General features: G+C 43.9%; 1 protein-coding gene across 1 annotated transcript in view; it reads right to left on the reverse strand.

Annotated features, from left to right (window-relative positions):
- The window catches only part of PDE7A (phosphodiesterase 7A), a 101,204-nt gene that overhangs the window by 46,540 nt on the left and 34,595 nt on the right, over positions 1-20,069 (reverse strand). The window contains exon 2 of the mRNA XM_077270586.1: positions 2,709-2,769. Within this exon, the coding sequence (XP_077126701.1) occupies positions 2,709-2,769 (61 nt within the window). The remainder of the gene's footprint in view (positions 1-2,708; positions 2,770-20,069) is intronic.

Here is a 20,069-nt window from a genome sequence, read left to right on the forward strand (position 1 = left end):
ATTTTGTAATTGACATAAAAGTTTCCCTTTGGGGATACAAAATCCCCCGTTCTGACGATTGGTGCGGGTCTCAGCAGTTGGGACACCCAATGAGCCAGTCCTGTGGACAGGTGATACAAAGCCAAGAAAGTAGAGCAAAGACCAGATACAAAGATATGATAATACAGTACTAGGTATAATGTAAGAACCAGGTAATCGCATAAAATTAATACTTAGTTTGTGTCTTTCTGGCAGTAAAAGCTAATTGCGTACGAGTCCTGTCGATAAATCTGTCCATTCTCCCGCACCTCCAATAAGTTTGTAAGCGTGACCAATATATCATATTACATAAAGAGTCCACGCCTTGGTAAGCGTATAATGCCAATAGAGGGGCTACAAAAAACCTGTAGCAGATGTCAAAACCCTTCTAAAAAGGTGCTGAACACATTTAATGCAAAGTCAACTAAATCTGCCAACTTCAGCAGGGCAGACCCTATGTGTATGGGTATCGTGGCGTTTGTGAAAATAAGGATCGGACATGTGCATCAGGGAGACCCTTCCTGGAGAGGACGAATCAGGCACGATAGAGTTTATTCATAAATCATATATAAAATAACATACTAGAACTAATCGGCACATAAATGTGGACCTTTTTAAACAAACAAAACCACACACAGCAATCAAGTCACAGGCGGGATGTCAACTCTTCTGCGAGGTGAAGACAGACCAGCGGTGGAGATACTGGCAAAGCTAGAGTGATGGGAGATCTATAGGGCAATTAGGAGCTTTTTACACTATATTGGAGCTAGAGCATGCAGTTTAATTTTAAAAGTACTGGGATCCAAGGTGTAACGTTTCTTCTTGCGGAGAGCGACATGTTAAGCATGCAGAGATGAGGAGACTTGTAAGCCGCAATGCTCCTCTGAGAAATATGCAAAGTCTCTCCTCAGAGAGGAAGAGGACTAAAACTCTAGTGCCACCTATTGGAAGCAGCGATCCTAAAAGTCAATATCGACCCTTTAACGAGCCTTGTCACATGATTTAGGATAAAAGCCAAAACCAGAATCTCAATTTGCAGGCACCGTTTTGGGGTACTGCCCCTCGTCAGCGCAAAGTGTGAGATCTGGTTTGGCTGCGTGAGTGACGTCTAGTTTTCTTCCTCTCTGAAGGGACAATTTGCATAACTGATTTTCCAGAGGAACATTGCAAGGCTTGAAAGTCTCCTCACCTTGACATGGCAGGCTTGACATGTCACTTTCCGCAAGGAGAAATGTTACCCCTTGGATCCTGGTCAGACTCCGCTCACTTAGCCAAACCAGATCTCACACTTTGCACTGACGAGGGGCAGTACCCCAAAACACACAGTGTCTGCAAATAGAGATACTGGTTTTGGCTTTTATCCTAAGTCATGTGACAAGGCTCGTTAAAGGGTTGCCAATGAGTTTTAGGATTGCTACTGCCTATAGGTGGCGCTAGAGTTCTAGTCATTTAAAAAGTACCAAATCCATTAAAATCTAGGATACAGAAAACTATTGAAGAAAGACTAAAAGTAAATCCCAACGCCAAAACTACAAGGCTTCGCTCTTCTGTAAATCCCCTAGACGTCATCAGTTATCGGTCTTTGTGACAACCAAGACTAAAAATCAGAAGTGGATCTTTGATACATAAAAAAAAGCACATCAGGAACATCTTATATAGATTATATAACAAGCAATGTGGGAAAAGGAGAGAAGAGCGAAGCCTAAGGCTATGTGCACACTTTGCGGCGTCCCTCTGCGGGTTCTCCCGCAGCGGATTTGATAAATCTGCAGGGCAAAACCGCTGTGTTATCCTTGCAGATTTATCGCGGTTAGTTTTGCGGTTTCCGCTGCGGGATTACTCCTATACTATTGATGCTGCATATGCAGCAATATGCAGCATCAATAGTAAGGTAAAAAATAATAAAAAATGGTTATACTTACCCTCTGACATTGCGATCTCCTCGGCGCTGCACGCGGCGGTCCGGTTCCAAAGATGCTGTGCCGAGAAGGAGCTTAGTGACGTCACGGTCATGTGACCGCGGCGTCGTCACGGTCATGTGACCGCGACGTCATCGCAGGTCCTGCTCGCACAGCAACTGAGACCGGACAGCCGCGTGCAGCGCTGAGAGGTGAGTATAGCATTTTTTATTTTTATTCTTTTTTTTTTTACACTAATATGGTTCCCAGGGCCTGGAGGAGAGTCTCCTCTCCTCCACCCCGGGTACCATCTGCACATGATCCGCTTACTTCCCGCATCGTGGGCACAGCCCCAAGCGGGAAGTTAGCGGATCAATGCATTCCTATGTGTGCAGAATCGCAGCGATTCTGCACAAAGAAGTGAAATGCTGTGGAATGTAAACCACTGCGTTTCTGCGCGGTTTTTCCCGCAGCATGTGCACAGCGGATTGCAGTTTCCATAGGGTTTACATGTAAAATGTAAACGCTATGGAAACTGCTGCGGACCCGCAGCATCAAAATCGCCGCGGATCCGCGGTAAAACCTGCAAAGTGTGAACATGGCCTAAGAAGGAGAAGGTGAGGTCAAAAGGATCAAGAGACCTACAGCTGTTATTAAAGCCACACACATCGGATATGACACTTATCTCAGAGATCAGGTGAGTACACGTATGACAGATCCAACATCCAATGGCTGTAAGCACACACTTTATGCACGACACTGCAGTTCTCCTATATAGGAATATATACTTACCGAGCATACGGATGTACAAAGCAGTTTGGTCAGAGCTGTCATACGATATAGCCCCACGTCTCTGAAAACAAGACAGACAAGAGAACGTTTTAATATCATGCAGGGGTCATCAGAGAAGAAGAAATAAATAATGTTATCAACATCAAGAAAAAAAAAATATAGAAACACATGAAAATGTTACTGTAGCACAGCTGGGAAGGACATGGTTAAATCCCAGCTCTTGAAACAACCGCAGGAGATCAGTGCAAATAGGATCTTATCTGGTGGATATTGAAAAAAATACACTCAGATTCTACTAACCTAAGTGTATAGATCTAGTGGAGATATCAGCTGCAGCAGATCCACGGGTCAACAAAGGACTATCAGGTACAAAGAAAATGTGAAATAAAAGATGGTGTTTATTCACCAAGTGTCCAAGCTCAGATGACGACTTCCTCAGGACACAACCACATGTATACAGAGATAGGGAGGCATTGTTATTTAAATAGATCAAAAATTAAAATCGGGCGCCAAAGGAAACCACGTGACAAACCGTGTCATCAGAGTTCATAGAACTGACACATGGTATGACACACGACATGTTAAGAAATTTAACGTGCAAAAATAGATAAAATTCTCATTAGTATTCCTATGATTGTAACAACGTTCTCCATTTTACAGATGTGAAAAAAAGAACAGGCAATCCCTCTCTGTCTGTATACATGTGGATGGGTCCTGAGGAAGAAGTCATCTGAGCCCTGAAACACGTTGAATAAACGCCATCTTTTATTTCAAATTCGCCTGGTCCTATATCTTATTCAGCAGCGCGGACTTCAGCCACAAATCTCCATTGTCCTTAAATCCCAGCTCTGCGAGGCCTTGATTAGAAACACCCGTAGCGTTCTGCCAAGAATCAGGAGGTAGATCTTCCTCAGAAGGGGGGTATTCTGAGGAAGAACTGCCGAATCGTGGGTTCCTGAGGTCCACTGTTGCAGGTTGGAGCTCTGGTAAATATGCCGGTCTGCCTATACTGAGCGTGGCTTAGATATCTGCTTAGTAAACCAGATTTGTGTCACTGCCCCTGGTCTGGCTGCTAGCAGATAGTTTGCAGTCATGCTATTACAGCCTTATTTCTAATATCCAAGCTGTCTGATCTGCACCACTCACCTGGGACACTCTCCAGCATCACATATATGTATTAGGCTATGTGCACACATTGCAGATTTCCTGCGGATCCGCAGCGTTTTTTTCCGTGCAGAAACACTGCAGATCCACAAGTGATTTACAGTACAATGGAAATCAATGGAAAAAATAAAATGCTGTGCTAATGGTACGGAAAATTCCGCACAAAAAAGCTGCGGATTAAAAGAAGGAGCAGGTCACTTTTGTGTGGATCTGCAGCGTTTTTGTACCCATTCCATTATAGAAATCCGCAGGGGTAAAAACGTAAGAAATCCGTACAAAATCCGCATTAAAAAAACCACATCAAATCCGCACCTGTGTTTTCTGCCAAGAGATGCAGAATCCGCACAAAAAATTTGAGGGGCAAATCCGCAACATGTGCACATAGACTTAACCACTCAGCACCTTGTCTATTGCTCATTAACCCTTACTGTCTTGGATGTTCATTATGATGCATGTTGCATTGCTAGTGCGATTAGGACTGCAGCATACATCTCCATCATCAATATTAGGCATTTACTAGCTTACAGGCTCCATATGTATAAACCACTATAAATGGAGTGATTTTTATTATAACCTCTGCACAGTTTATTTTTCGTTTTCTGTGTGTAGGTGTTGACAGCTCCTTTCTTTTAATTATGTCCTTTTCAAAAATAATTTTTTAAGAAAAAGCATTATTTTTTTAGACATTATTTTGCGTTTGGAGGATCCCTCTTTTTCTTATCGGTTCGTTAGTCTTTACGGTCCTCCATGTTACTATATAGGGCACAATAGGTTCTACAGTAGGTCGGGGTCTGAGTAATTGGCCATACGGGTCACAGTGTGGGCGAGGGGAAGTAGTTTGCCGAAGATCCAGCTCATTTTGCACATGACACTATTGTCCCTCAGCTGCCATCACACAAGTAGCCTTACACCAATACTGACCGATTAGCCTCTTATATTAACTTCCGATTACACGGCAAATGTAGATACAAGATCAGATATGTATGTTCAGATGCCAGTCTACAGTCCATAGAAGTTATGTCATGGGCCTGTTCCCCTCTCCCCAATGAAGCAGGCATGCATGCTCGTCCACTGTCTTCAGTGTGCAGGTGTATGGGAGAGGAGAGCTACTTTTCGGTTGATGCGTGACTAGTGTGTATGGGCACTAGGTCTGCGAGAGAATCTGCTTAATCTGAGGCTACGTTCCCATGTCCAGGAGTTGATGCGGTTTAGATGCTGCGTATTTATGCACTGTAAAAAACACAGTGGCCAAACGTTACAGTATAGTGGATGGGATTTCTAGAAATCCCATGCCCACTGTGTCTATGTGCACCTGCGGCTCACCCGTGGACACCGCCAGTCTCCGCAACAGAAATTACACTGATAGAATGTATTGGACGCGGTGAATCGGCATGGTTCAGTGATCACATTTACCTGCGTGAAAAGAATTAAGCGATTTGAATGCAATGAAAATGCGCTCCAGTGTCCTGATCATGGGCACGTGGCCTCATGCTACATGCACGTGACCTTCCAAGCTTTATGAAAAAAGGTGCTTTATAGCCCCATCAGATCATCAGAGCGCTCACGTGCCGATGACTTCCACCTCTGTATATTCAGAGATCATTGTGTTTAACAGAAAATTCAATTTTCATTAAAGAATTGCAGTCCTTTTAATTCAAGTCAGTCCTCCCCAAGCTAGCACATCATTACACAATCTCCTACTGGAAGGGGTTGAACCCGCCATCAAGGTCTTCAAGGAAGAAATGTAACAAGATAGGAGATAGACATGTCTGTCCCCATTCCTACAGGTTTCACATCTCTAAAGGTACCTTCACACTAAGCGACACTGCAGCGATATCGACAACGATGCCGATCGCTGCAGCGTCGCTGTGTGGTCGCTGGAGAGCTGTCACACAGACCGCTCTCCAGCGACCAACGATGCCGAAGTCCCCGGGTAACCAGGGTAACCATCGGGTTACTAAGCGCAGGGCCGCGCTTAGTAACCCGATGTTTACCCTGGTTACCAGTGTAAACGTAAAAAAACAAACTATATACTTACATTCGCGTCCCCCGGCGTCCGCTTCCCTGCACTGTGTAAGCGCCGGCCCTAAAGCAGAGCAGTGACGCACCGCTGTGCTTTGCTTTCCGGCCGGCACTGACACATTCAGTGCAGGAAGCTCTGAGCAGCAGAGCGGACGCCGGGGGACGTGACAGACATCAGAGGGTGAGTATGTAGTGTTTTTTTTTTTTTTTACAATGGTAACCAGGGTAAATATCGGGATACTAAGTGCAGCCCTGCGCTTAGTAACCCGATATTTACCCTGGTTACCATTGTAAAACATCGCTGGCATCGTTGCTTTTGCTGTCAAACAACGATACACGCCGATCTGACGACCAAATAAAGTTCTGAACTTTCAGCAACGATCAGCGATATCACAGCAGGATCCAGATTGCTGCTGCGTGTCAAACACAACGATATCGCTATCCAGGACGCTGCAACGTCACGGATCGCTAGCGATATCGCTGCAAAGTCGTTTAGTGTGAAGGTACCTTTAGGAGAATCAAACGCTCTCCAGCTAATAGTAATACAGCGCAGCAGAGCGTGTAGCTCAAGTGTGGAAATCATTGCACGGGCCTGTGGGATTGCCGCACACAATAGAAAGAGTAAGGGCCCCTTTCCACTTGCGAGAGAAAAAATGGTTCGATAAAAGGACCGAAAAAACGGAGGAAAATCGTGCGAGTGTCATGCGATTTTTTTATCGCAACATCCGTATGACATCCGTATTGCTGTCCGATTGAAAAGCCGGCAAATCAGTGCTGTGTACAGTAAAATCACACTGACAGGTTAGAATAGAATAGATATATACACACAGAATGTGTAAAATTATATATATATATATATATATATATATATATATATATATATATATATATATATATATATATATATATATATATATATATATATATATATATATATATATAATCAGTATATTTAATGCAGCGCTGTTCTATAACAAAGCCGCTAATTCAATTGCCGGCTTTTGCTCTCTCCTTCACAAACCCGACAGGATATGAGACATGGCTTACATACAGTAAACCATCTCATATCCCTTTTTTTTTGCATATTGCACACTACTAATGTTAGTGTGTATGTGCAAAATTTGGCTGCTGTAGCTGCTAAAATAAAGGGTTAAATGGCGGAAAAAATTGTCGTGGGCTCCCGCGCAATTTTCTCCGCCAGAGTGGTAAAGCCAGTGACTGAGGGCAGATATTAATAGCCTAGAGAGGGTCCATGGTTATTGGCCCCCCCTGGCTAAAAACATCTGCCCCCAGCCACCCCAGAAAAGGCACATCTGTAAGATGCGCCTATTCTGGCACTTGGCCACTCTCTTCCCATTCCCGTGTAGCGGTGGGATATGGGGTAATGAAGGGTTAATGTCACCTTGCTATTGTAAGGTGACATTAAGCCAGATTAATAATGGAGAGGCGTCAATTATGACACCTATCCATTATTAATCCAATTGTATGAGAGGGTTAAAAAAACACACATTATTAAAAAGTATTTTAATGAAATAAACACACAGGTTGTTGTAATATTTTATTGCTCTCTCAATCCACCTGAAGACCTGAAGGTAATGAAGGTCAATGACCTATAGTTACCTTCAGTCGTGGTGAGGCGCCCTCTGCTGGATGTCCTTATGAACTGCAGCCTGGGAACTTTTTCCCACGCTCGACATCATATGAGGACATCCAGCAGGGGGCGCCTCACCGCGACTGAAGGTAACTATAGGTCATTGACCTACATTACCTTCATTCCCTGGGTTTTACAGGCACGAGCACAGCTGCATTATAGCAGAGCTCCTGCCTGTAAAATATTTTAACCCCTTCAGATGGATTTACATCGTGGGACGTCACAGATCTACGGAAGGTATGTATATTGTTGGTTTATTATTTTTCCAAGCGAGGGTCTTCAGGTGGATTGAGAGAGCAATAAAATATTACAACAACCTGTGTGTTTATTTCATTAAAATACTTTTTAATAATGTGTGTGTTTTTTTAACCCTTTGATACAATTGGATTAATAATGGATAGGTGTCATAATTGACGCCTCTCCATTATTAACCTGGCTTAATGTCACCTTACAATAGCAAGGTGACATTAACCCTTCATTACCCCATATCCCACCGCTACACGGGAATGGGAAGAGAGTGGCCAAGTGCCAGAATAGGCGCATCTTCCAGATGTGCCTTTTCTGGGGTGGCTGGGGGCAGATGTTTTTAGCCGGGGGGGGGGGGGCAATAACCATGGACCCTCTCTAGGCTATTAATACCGTATCTGCCCTCAGTCACTGGCTTTACCACTCTGGCGGAGAAAATTGCGCGGGAGCCCACTCCAATTTTTTCCGCCATTTAACCCTTTATTTTAGCAGCTACAGCGGCCAAATTTTGCACATACACACTACTAACATTAGTAGTGTGCAATATGCAAAAAAAAAAAAGGGATATGAGATGGTTTACTATATGTAAGCCATGTCTCATATCCTGTCGGGTTTGTGAAAGAGAGCAAAAGCCGGCAATTGAATTAGCGGCTTTTATGCTACCTAGCGCTGCATTAAATATAAATATACATATATAGATGTCTCACTGATATATATATATATATATATACACACATATATATATATATATATACACACACACATACACACACACTCACTGGCCACTTTATTAGGTACACCATGCTAGTAACGGGTTGGACCCCTTTTGCCTTCAGAACTGCCTCAATTCTTCGTGGCATAGATTCAACAAGGTGCTGGTAGCATTCCTCAGAGATTTTGGTCCATATTGACATGATGGCATCACACAGTTGCCGCAGATTTGTCGGCTGCACATCCCTGATGCGAATCTCCCGTTCCACCACATCCCAAAGATTTCATGTTGTTTACGCCAAATTCTGACCCTACCATCCGAATGTCGCAGCAGAAATCGGAGACTCATCAGACCAAGCAACGTTTTTCCAATCTTCTACTGTCCAATTTCGATGAGCTTGTGCAAATTGTAGCCTCAGTTTCCTGTTCTTAGCTGAAAGGAGTGGTACCCGGTGTGGTCTTCTGCTGCTGTAGCCCATCTGCCTCAAAGTTCGACGCACTGTGCGTTCAGAGATGCTCTTAGGCCTACCTTGGTTGTAACGGGTGGCGATTTGAGTCACTGTTGCCTTTCTATCAGCTCGAACCAGTCTGCCCATTCTCCTCTGACCTCTGGCATCAACAAGGCATTTCCGCCCACAGAACTGCCGCTCACTGGATTTTTTTTCTTTTTCGGACCATTCTCTGTAAACCCTAGAGATGGTTGTGTGTGAAAATCCCAGTAGATCAGCAGTTTCTGAAATACTCAGACCAGCCCTTCTGGCACCAACAACCATGCCACGTTCAAAGGCACTCAAATCACCTTTCTTCCCCATACTGATGCTCGGTTTGAACTGCAGGAGATTGTCTTGACCATGTCTACATGCCTAAATGCACTGAGTTGCCGCCATGTGATTGGCTGATTAGAAATTAAGTGTTAACAAGAAGTTGGACAGGTGTACCTAATAAAGTGGCCAGTGAGTGTATATATATTCATATTCGCAGCATATATTGCATGGCGCGCACCCAATCAAGTTTAAGGGCATGTGCAAAACATCAGACTGCACTGTCATCTGAGTGCAGTCCAATATACGCCAAGACTGACATTGGAGAAGATGAAGAGATTAACTTCAGATGGTCACATGCGAGAAGGTTGGAGCACAGGGCACGGACACTCTGCTCCCGCTCGCAGCAGACTGTCATTACCATATTGCATCCGATGCTCTCGCTAATGTTCAAAGTGGCCACATACGTTCAATCGGACAAGTAATGGCCGGCATGTTACCGAAAGTGATGTCCAACAGAAAAAGATGAATTTCACCCAAAAGCAGGGTCTTTTACAGAACAATCATTTGTATACCCAAATATAGTCAATTTACATTTCTACAGAAGATTACTGTTCTGAAAATATAAAGGGGCCTGCCACCAAACCCATGAATGTGTCCCCTACTGTATGGCGGTGCCCAGTCCACCCGCTGTGCAGGGAGCTACAGCACGGCTCTAAACAAAGTCATATGGCCACTTACAATTCCCTGGTGTGTTGGGGGGCTGAAGGGCGTCGCAGTGTACAATATAGATCCCTCCCTGATAATAAAGTCATGGCACATGGAAGTAAAAGCCTCTTAAGGCCGGCGTCACACTCAGCGTATGTAAATACGGTCCGTTTTTTACGGCCAAAATACGCAGAAAAGTCCCCAAAATAGTGATCCGTATGTCATCCGTAGGCAGGGTGTGTCAGTGTATTTTGCACATGGCATCCTCCGTATGTAATCCGTACTGCGATATTTTCTCGCAGGCTTGCAAAACCGACATCTAATGGCTTTTTGGATAGATACATACATACATACATACATACATACATACATACATACATACTTACTTAGATTTACTTCAGCGCGATATAGCAGAAAAGCCAGTAATTCAATTGCCGGCTTTTCGTTTCTCCTTCCCAAACCCGACAGGATATGAGACATGGTTTACATACAGTAAACCATCTCATATCCCTTTTTTTGCATATTCCACACTACTGTTAGTAGTGTGTATGTGCAAAATTTGGGCACTGTAGCTTGTAAAATAAAGGGTTAAATCGCGGAAAAAATTGGCGTGGGCTCCCGCGCAATTTTCTCCGCCAGAGTGGTAAAGCCAGTGACTGAGGGCAGATATTAATAGCCTAGAGAGGGTCCATGGTTATTGGCCTCCCTGGCTACAAACATCTGCCCCCAGCCACCCCAGAAAAGGCACATCTGGAAGATGCGCCTATTCTGGCACTTGGCCACTCTCTTCCCACTCCCGTGTAGCGGTGGGATATGGGGTAATGAAGGGTTAATGTCACCTTGCTATTGTAAGGTGACATTAAGCCAGGTTAATAATGGAGAGGCGTCAATTATGACACCTATCCATTATTAATCCAATAGTACGAAATGGTTAATAAAACACACACATTATTACAAAGTATTTTAATGAAATAAAGACACATGTTGTAATATTTTATTAGACTCTTAATCCACCTGAAGACCATCGTCCTGAAACAAAGTTAAAAAAACAAACAATATTCCATACCTTCCGTCGTTATGTCCCGCGATGTAAATACATCTGAAGGGGTTAAATCATTTTACAGCCAGGAGCTGTGCTAAAGCACTCGCTCCTGCCTGTAAAACCCCGGGTACTGAATGGAAAGCAGGGTGACCTGTAGTTACCTTGAGTTGCGGTGATGTGCCCTCTGCTGGATGTCCTCATGAACTGGAGCCTTGGAAAAGTTCCCACGCTCGAGTTCATATGAGGACATCCAGCAGAGGGCGCATCACCGCGACTCAAGGTAACTACAGGTCACCCTGCTTTCCATTCAGTACCCGGGGTTTTACAGACAGGAGCGAGTGCTTTAGCACAGCTCCTGGCTGTAAAATGATTTAACCCCTTCAGATGGATTTACATCGTGGGACATAACGACGGAAGGTATGGAATATTGTTGTTTGTTTTTTTAACTTTGTTTCAGGACGATGGTCTTCAGGTGGATTACCAGTATAATAAAATATTACAACAACATGTGTCTTTATTTCATTAAAATACTTTGTAAATAATGTGTGTGTGTTTTATTAACCATTTCGTACTATTGGATTAATAATGGATAGGTGTCATAATTGACGCCTCTCCATTATTAATCTGGCTTAATGTCACCTTACAATAGCAAGGTGACATTAACCTTCATTACCCCATATCCCACCGCTACACGGGAATGGGAAGAAAGAGGCCAAGTGCCAGAATAGGCGCATCTTCCAGATGTGCCTTTTCTGGGGTGGCTGGGGGCAGATGTTTGTAGCCAGGGGGGGCCAATAACTATGGACCCTCTCTAGGCTATTAATATCTGCCCTCAGTCACTGGCTTTACCACTCTGGCGGAGAAAATTGCGCGGGAGCCCACGCCAATTTTTTCCGCCATTTAACCCTTTATTTTACAAGCTACAGTGCCCAAATTTTGCACATACACACTACTAAGTAGTGTGGAATATGCAAAAAAAAAGGGATATGAGATGGTTTACTGTATGTAAACCATGTCTCATATGTCGGGTTTGGGAAGGAGAAATGAAAAGCCGGCAATTGAATTACCGGCTTTTTTATAGAACACCGCTGCGTATTTCTCGCAAGTCACACTGCAGGTCCGTGTGTAATCCGTATTTTTCTCGCCCCCATAGACTTCCATTGGCGATTTTTTTTGCGCAATACGGTGACAAACGCAGCATGCTGCGATTTTGTACGGCCGTACAAGACCGTATAATACGGATCAGTAAAATACGGCAGATAGGAGCTGGGACATAGAGAATCATTGGGCCCTGTGTTATGCGTATTTTACGGGTGTATTTTCTGCGCTCATACGTCCGTAAAACTCGCCAGTGTGACGCCGGCCTAAGAATGTATTCAGCATGGGGGGGGGACAATCCTTAAGCATACTTTTACACTTTGCAATTGAGCTGATTTACTACATGGCAGAGTAAGAGTTTATAGCGATCCAAGCAGCATACGATTCCTCACTTATAATTAGAGGAACACTTTACGTTTAGAGATCAAGATAACATTGAACAGTTTCTTGTTGTCCTTCATCCCTCTCTCACTGTGGCAACATGCTGCATAGTCAACTGCAAAAAAGCCACTGATGTCGTCATATTCATCAACTCTTACATCTATGGCCAGGTTGGCCCGGCATTGAGGACATCGTGCCCCGTGGCCAGGGGCGCTACTGAAGCCTCATATCTACAGTCACACTTGTTGGTGTAGCCCAGTGCTTGACAATTGGCTGCCATGCTGCAATGGACACGTCATTGCCTCTCGAGCATGTGGGTATAAATATAACCACCACATGGTGCACAAATGTACAAGTCATTATTAACGCTTATTAACGGAAATAATAGGAAGAATATTTATAAAATAAATAAATAGTCTCCAGTAAAATTAGGAGGAATACATACCATAGTCTCAGGAAAGAGAAGGAGGAATATTAGCCATAATCTCCAGGCTGCAGAAGACTCAGGCATAGGATCAAGACCTGAGAACTAAGATTTCCTTCGTGGAAGTCAAATTTTTGTTTGGTAAAATACATAACAACCCAAATAAGATTAACCTCTTACACAGAATTTACTTTAAAATATTCAAAATATTATCAGCAAGTCATCACAACTCTGGGGAAAAGCCACACAAAGCAGAGCGCTCATGTCCATACCCTCCTCCAAAGACTTGGAAACCTTCCGGACAAGCGCCTGAGGGACTGAACCATAAGATCTGGAGAACCACATTCCTCCCATGACCAATTCTTATTAATACTAATAAGAAAAATTAGAAACAAAATAATGCAGCTCCCCAATAGGAAGGCAGCCACAGGTCACTTCCTCCTACAATCCCGATGTCTACAAGCAGCAGCTCAAATGTCCCTCAACAATAAAAAGAAACAATACAGCAAATATGTAAGTGATCTTTGTTGGTTTAAAAAGTTGCCGTACTTCAAAAACTTTTTTTTTCCCCAGAAAGGAGAGGTCTGTATGGCCAGACATCTGAATGGACTCAGTAAAGGAGACAAAAGCAGCTAAAAGATGGTGGCTGAAAGTGTCTATTTGTAGAAGGTCTGCTAACCTAGATCTGGCTCCAAGGGCTGTTTTTTTTTTTTTTTTACGGTGGCTTTGTAATGAATCAACCTTGGCACATGGAACTGCAGCTGAGCCAACCAAGTCTAGAAGTGGAGAGGAGCAGTGACGCCATCATCTCTAGTGTCGGTGGAGGGGGCAGTACAGTACAGCTGTCACTGGGACATTACGCCTCCGACTGCAAGAGAAAACCCTCAATTACCACTTGTACTTTTTTTCTCTTTACACTGTGTGTTGGTCACTTTAGGTCAACACATGCAAATAAATGAGAAAAAAAAAATTAACTTGCACATGGATTACAATGACAACTCTTTTGCCTACGCTCTACTAGGGCACATGATGGTCATCAATGAAGCTCCTTGCTGCAGAGGTAAATGGAGGACTTGAATCATCCACATATTACTTACATATCCACAAGTGGGCGCCATGTTATACATAATTTTCCCTGCACAAGTTAATTTTAATAAAACTGAAGTAAGGAAAAGTGACCTGCAGGTGGCACCACACTACCCCAAAGCATAATACCACAAGGCTGAAACAAATCCTAACATTTGCCTTGAGGGCTTTCCAGCTTGCTGAACTCCTTGCCCAGCCGATTTCAGGCAGGTTACATATAAAATATTGAATGAAAAAGACATATATATTTGCGCTCGGATAAGCGCCCGGGGTCTTTCAACCTAAATACAGAACTATCGACCATACAGCATGGAAGGATTCTATGGCGGCACCGGAAAATTTAGTGATCTGAACAGCACCGCTGTGAAACAGGTACTTTTAGCTTAAAACTCAAGTGCCCTGATTCACCCAAAACTGTATTCCAGATATTTACCTGCCACGTGGGTTACAGGCAGAGCACGTTTTTAACCTTTTGCTGTCAGCCAATGCTATATTGCCACACTACCATTATAGGCTGTCATGGTTCCTCAACCGTGTCTCATCAGTCAATTAACTACCGGTAGTAGTAAGGGGCTTATCCGAGCGCAAATATATCTTTTTCATTTGATTTTATACATTGTGTCAGGGTGGTATTGTCTCACTATTTGCAGCACGGGCCCCTGTCACGCTAGCGCCACTGGTTTATCGATTTTTTATCCTTACATATAAAATATTTGCTACATATGTGGAAGTAGAATAAAAGTAAAACGGTTTAAGACTTCAGCTTTAAAACTGAAAATATAAATGAATGCAGCCTAAAAGGGACCGGACAGGTTTTGAACCATCAGATTTTCCATATTATTGGACAGTCATTGAAAAGTCTATCTTCCTTCTAAGGTATTATTGGACATAACTCAGACTGTACATTGTTTCCCAATGGGAGAGATTGCAAAAATTAGGGGGGGGGGGGGGGGGGGAGTAAAAGTCTGCAGATCTTCCTTTTTTCTTTAAAGGGATATTCCCAACTATACAATGGTGTAAATACACTCAGTTATGGGGTTAATTCTTCATCATTCTTACTGTCAAAGTGGCACTGCTGTACAGGGAGCTCCTCCGTTCACATACATAGGGCTGTGTTGCACATCCCTACACTGCAGATAGATGGCAGTGCTGCAGCGGAGGGGTAAAAATGCTGCTGCCCCTGTTCTTTTGCAAGGTCCGGAAAATCAGACCCCTTCTGATCAGTAAGTAAAATACCATTATGTTTAATGTCAGGGGATCTCCTTTAGGCTGGAGTCACACACAAAATATTATATTACAATATATATATATATATATATATATATATATATATATATATATATATATATATATATATATATATATATATATATATATATATATATATATATATTCCGTTTAACACGGACAAGAATAGCAGAAATGTTCCCTGAACAGTGATCCGTATGCAATGCAAGGATGCAATTTTCTCGCATGTAAGCATCCGTGCAACATCCGTATGGCGAGATTTTCTCGCCGGCTTGCAAAATGGACATATAATGGATTCATGGGCTCAAATATTTGAGAAAACAATAAAAAAAAAATTAGAAAATAAATACAGTACAGACCAAAAGTTTGGACACACCTTCTCATTTAAAGATTTTTCTGTATTTTCATGACTATGAAAATTGTACATTCACACTGAAGGCATCAAAACTATGAATTAACATATGTGGAATTATATACTTAAAGTGTGAAACAACTGAAATTATGTCTTATATTCTAGGTTCTTCAAAGTAGCCACCTTTTGCTTTGATGACTGCTTTGCACACTCTGGGCATTCTCTTGATGAGCTTCAAGAGGTAGTCACCAGGAATGTTTTTCACTTCACAGGTGTGCCCTGTCAGGTTTAATAAGTGGGATTTCTTGCCTTATAAATGGTGTTGCGACCATCAGTTGTGTTGTGCTGAAGTCTGGTGGATACACAGCTGATAGTCCTACTGAATAGACGGTTAGCTGCTTTTTTCTTGCCATAATACAAATTCTATTCTAAGTAAAGAAAAACAAGTGGACATCACTACTTTAAGAAATGAAGGTCAGTCAGTCCGAAAAATTGGGCAAACTTTGAAAGTGTCCCCAAGTGCAGTTGCAAAAACCATCAAGCGCTACAAAGAAGCTGGCTCACATGAGGACCGCCCCAGGAAAGGAAGACCAAGAGTCACCTCTGCTTCTGAGGATAAATTTATCCAAGTCATCAGCCTCAGAAATCGCAGGTTAACAGCAGCTCAGATTAGAGACCAGGTCAATGCCACAAAGTTCTAGCAGCAGACACATCTCTACAACAACTGTTAAGAGGAGACTTTGTGCAGCAGGCCTTCATGGTAAAATAGCTGCTAGGAAATCACTGCCGAGGACAGACAACAAGCAGAAGAGACTTGTTTGGGCTAAAGAACACAAGGAATGGACATTAGACCAGTGGAAATCTGTGCTTTGGTCTGATGAGCTCAAATTTTAGATCTTTGGTTCCAACCACTGTGTCTTTGTGCGACGCAGAAAAGGTGAACGGATGGACTCTACATGCCTGGTTCCCACCGTGAAGCATGGAGGAGGAGGTGTGATGGTGTGTGGGTGCTTTGCTGGTGACACTGTTGGGGATTTAGTCAAAATTGAAGGCATACTGAACAAGCATGGCGTTTAGTTGGACCATCATTTATTTTTCAACAGGACAATGACCCCAAACACATCTCCAGACTGTGTAAGGGCTATGTGACCAAGAAGAAGAGTGATGGGGTGCTACGCCAGATGACCTGGCCTCCATAGTCACCAGACCTGAACCCAATCGAGATGGTTTGGGGTGAGCTGGACCGCAGAGTGAAGGCAAAAGGGCCAACAAGTGCTAAGCATCTCTGGGAACTCCTTCAAGATTGTTGGAAGACCATTCCCGGTGACTACCTCTAGAAGCTCATCAAGAGAATGCCAAGAGTGTGCAAAGCAGTCATCAAAGCAAAAGGTGGCTACTTTGAAGAACCTAGAATATAAGACATATTTTCAGTTGTTTCACACTTTTTTGTTAAGTATATAATTCCACATGTGTTAATTCAAGTTTTGATGCCTTCAGTGTGAATGTACAATTTTCATAGTCATGAAAATACAGAAAAATCTTTAAATGAGAAAGTGTGTCCAAACTTTTGGTCTGTAGTGTGTGTGTGTGTGTGTGTGTGTGTGTGTGTGTGTGTGTGTGTGTGTGTGTGTGTGTGTGTGTGTGTGTGTGTGTGTGATTATATATATACATACATACATTTTTTTTTATTTATTTCTATTTACATGATTTATAGATTTCACATTTAGCACATTATCTACTAAAGGAGATCAAGTTGTCAGAAAGTCAAGTGATCATTTTATTTTCATGCCTGCAATGTGCCAACTGGTGCAATACAGAAGCTGTAAACATATTCCATTTTACAGGGTTTCACCATCTGGCATCCTGAACATTGTGCCATTATATGACCACCTTTCCTAAGAAAAGAGCTTGATCAGGGTGATCACACCTAGTAATAAGCACAACAAGCCTTTGTTCGCTAACTTTACAGAAGTTATATACAGAGGTGTCGGCACAGGATCTATAAAGCACGAGCTTATTCACAGGATTTCTTCCTTATAGCTCACACAGGGATCGGCAGCCACTACACAACTGACAGCCATGCATCTGCCTACCTTAGAAGCGATCCACCTGATAAGTATCAGAGCTATTGACCAGAGTAATGTAATTCCCATCGAATCACACAAAACACTGCATGATGGCGCTGCCCGAGGAACGAAACACGAGCTGCCAGCAGCTGCACCAACATCGCAGTCACCTGACTACTGTGGGCACCAGTCTCACAGCACGGCAGCACCAAGAGCCAACACACAGGGGCACAAAGTCACACCGTACAAGGAGGCCGAAAGTGGCCCAGTACACGCAACACCACACTATAGGCTGCCATACACACACAGAACACCGCACTATAGGCTGCCATACACACAACACCGCACTATAGGCTGCTATACGCACACAGAACACTGCACTATAGGCTGCTATACATACACAGAACACCGCACTATAGGCTGCTATACATACACAGAACACCGCACTATAGGCTGCCATACACACACAGAACACCGCACTATAGGCTGCCATACACACAACACCACACTATAGGCTGCCATACACACACAGAACACCGCACTATAGGCGGCCATACACACAACACCGCACTATAGGCTGCTATACACACACAGAACACCGCACTACAGGCTGCTATACACACACAGAACACCGCACTATAGGCTGCTATACACACACAACACCGCGCTATAGGCTGCTATACACACACAACACCGCGCTATAGGCTGCTATACACACACAGAACACCGCGCTATAGGCTGCCATACACACAGAACACCGCACTACAGGCTGCCATACACACAGAACACCGCACTACAGGCTGCCATACACACAGAACACTGCACTATAGGCTGCCATACACACAGAACACCGCACTATAGGCTGCCATACACACAGAACACCGCACTACAGGCTGCCATACACACAGAACACCGCACTACAGGCTGCCATACACACAGAACACTGAACTACAGGCTGCCATACACACAGAACACTGAACTACAGGCTGCCATACACACACGCTTCCTCAGCACACAGAACACCGCACTACAGGCTGCCATACACACAGAACACTGCACTATAGGCTGCCATACACACAGAACACTGCACTACAGGCTGCCATACACAGAACACCGCACTATAGGCTGCTATACACACAGAACACTGCACTACAGGCTGCCATACACACAGAACACTGAACTACAGGCTGCCATACACACAGAACACTGAACTACAGGCTGCCATACACACACGCTTCCTCAGCACACAGAACACCGCACTACAGGCTGCCATACACACAGAACACTGCACTATAGGCTGCCATACACACAGAACACTGCACTACAGGCTGCCATACACAGAACACCGCACTATAGGCTGCTATACACACAGAACACTGCACTACAGGCTGCCATACACACAGAACACTGCACTACAGGCTGCCATACACAGAACACTGCACTATAGGCTGCCATACACACAGAACACCGCACTACAGGCTGCCATATACACAGAACACTGAACTACAGGCTGCCATACACACACGCTTCCTCAGCACACAGAACACCGCACTACAGGCTGCCATACACACAGAACACCGCACTATAGGCTGCCATACACACAGAACACTGCACTACAGGCTGCCATACACACACGCTTCCTCAGCACACAGAACACTGCACTACAGGCTGCCATACACACAGAACACTGCACTACAGGCTGCCATACACACAGAACACTGCACTACAGGCTGCCATACACACAGAACACTGCACTACAGGCTGCCATACACACACAGAGCACCGCACTATAGGCTGCCATACACACACAGAGCACCGCACTATAGGCTGCCATACACACAGAACACCGCACTACAGGCTGCCATACACACAGAGCACCGCACTATAGGCTGCCATACACACAGAACACTGCACTATAGGCTGCCATACACACACAGAGCACCGCACTATAGGCTGCCATACACACAGAACACCGCACTATAGGCTGCCACACACACAGAACACTGCACTACAGGCTGCCATACACACAGAACACTGCACTACAGGCTGCCATACACACGTGCTACCTCAGTGATCGCGGCTGCAGAATATTTTAGGTTGTTAGGCACAATCCAAGTAGTCGTAATCAGACAATGGATTTGACTCCTCAGTTCTCCTGAAAAATCAAAATTGCTTGATCATTGAGTAGAAAGTTTATTTTTGATTGGTGGTCTCCCTCACTCAACGGTCAAAGACCTGGTCCTGGCCAAACCAAGCCATCGGTTACATGTGGCCTACAAGGGCATAGCGTTTCCAAAGCACAAGTCCACACCCTCAGCCAGGACCCCCACCTTCATGTAATCTGCTGGGGCACAAGAGAAGAGTACCTCGCCCATGTCTACTGCCATGTTACAATAGCACA

Source organism: Ranitomeya variabilis, chromosome 6 (assembly GCF_051348905.1).
Source record: "Ranitomeya variabilis isolate aRanVar5 chromosome 6, aRanVar5.hap1, whole genome shotgun sequence".
Lineage (NCBI taxonomy): Eukaryota > Metazoa > Chordata > Amphibia > Anura > Dendrobatidae > Ranitomeya > Ranitomeya variabilis.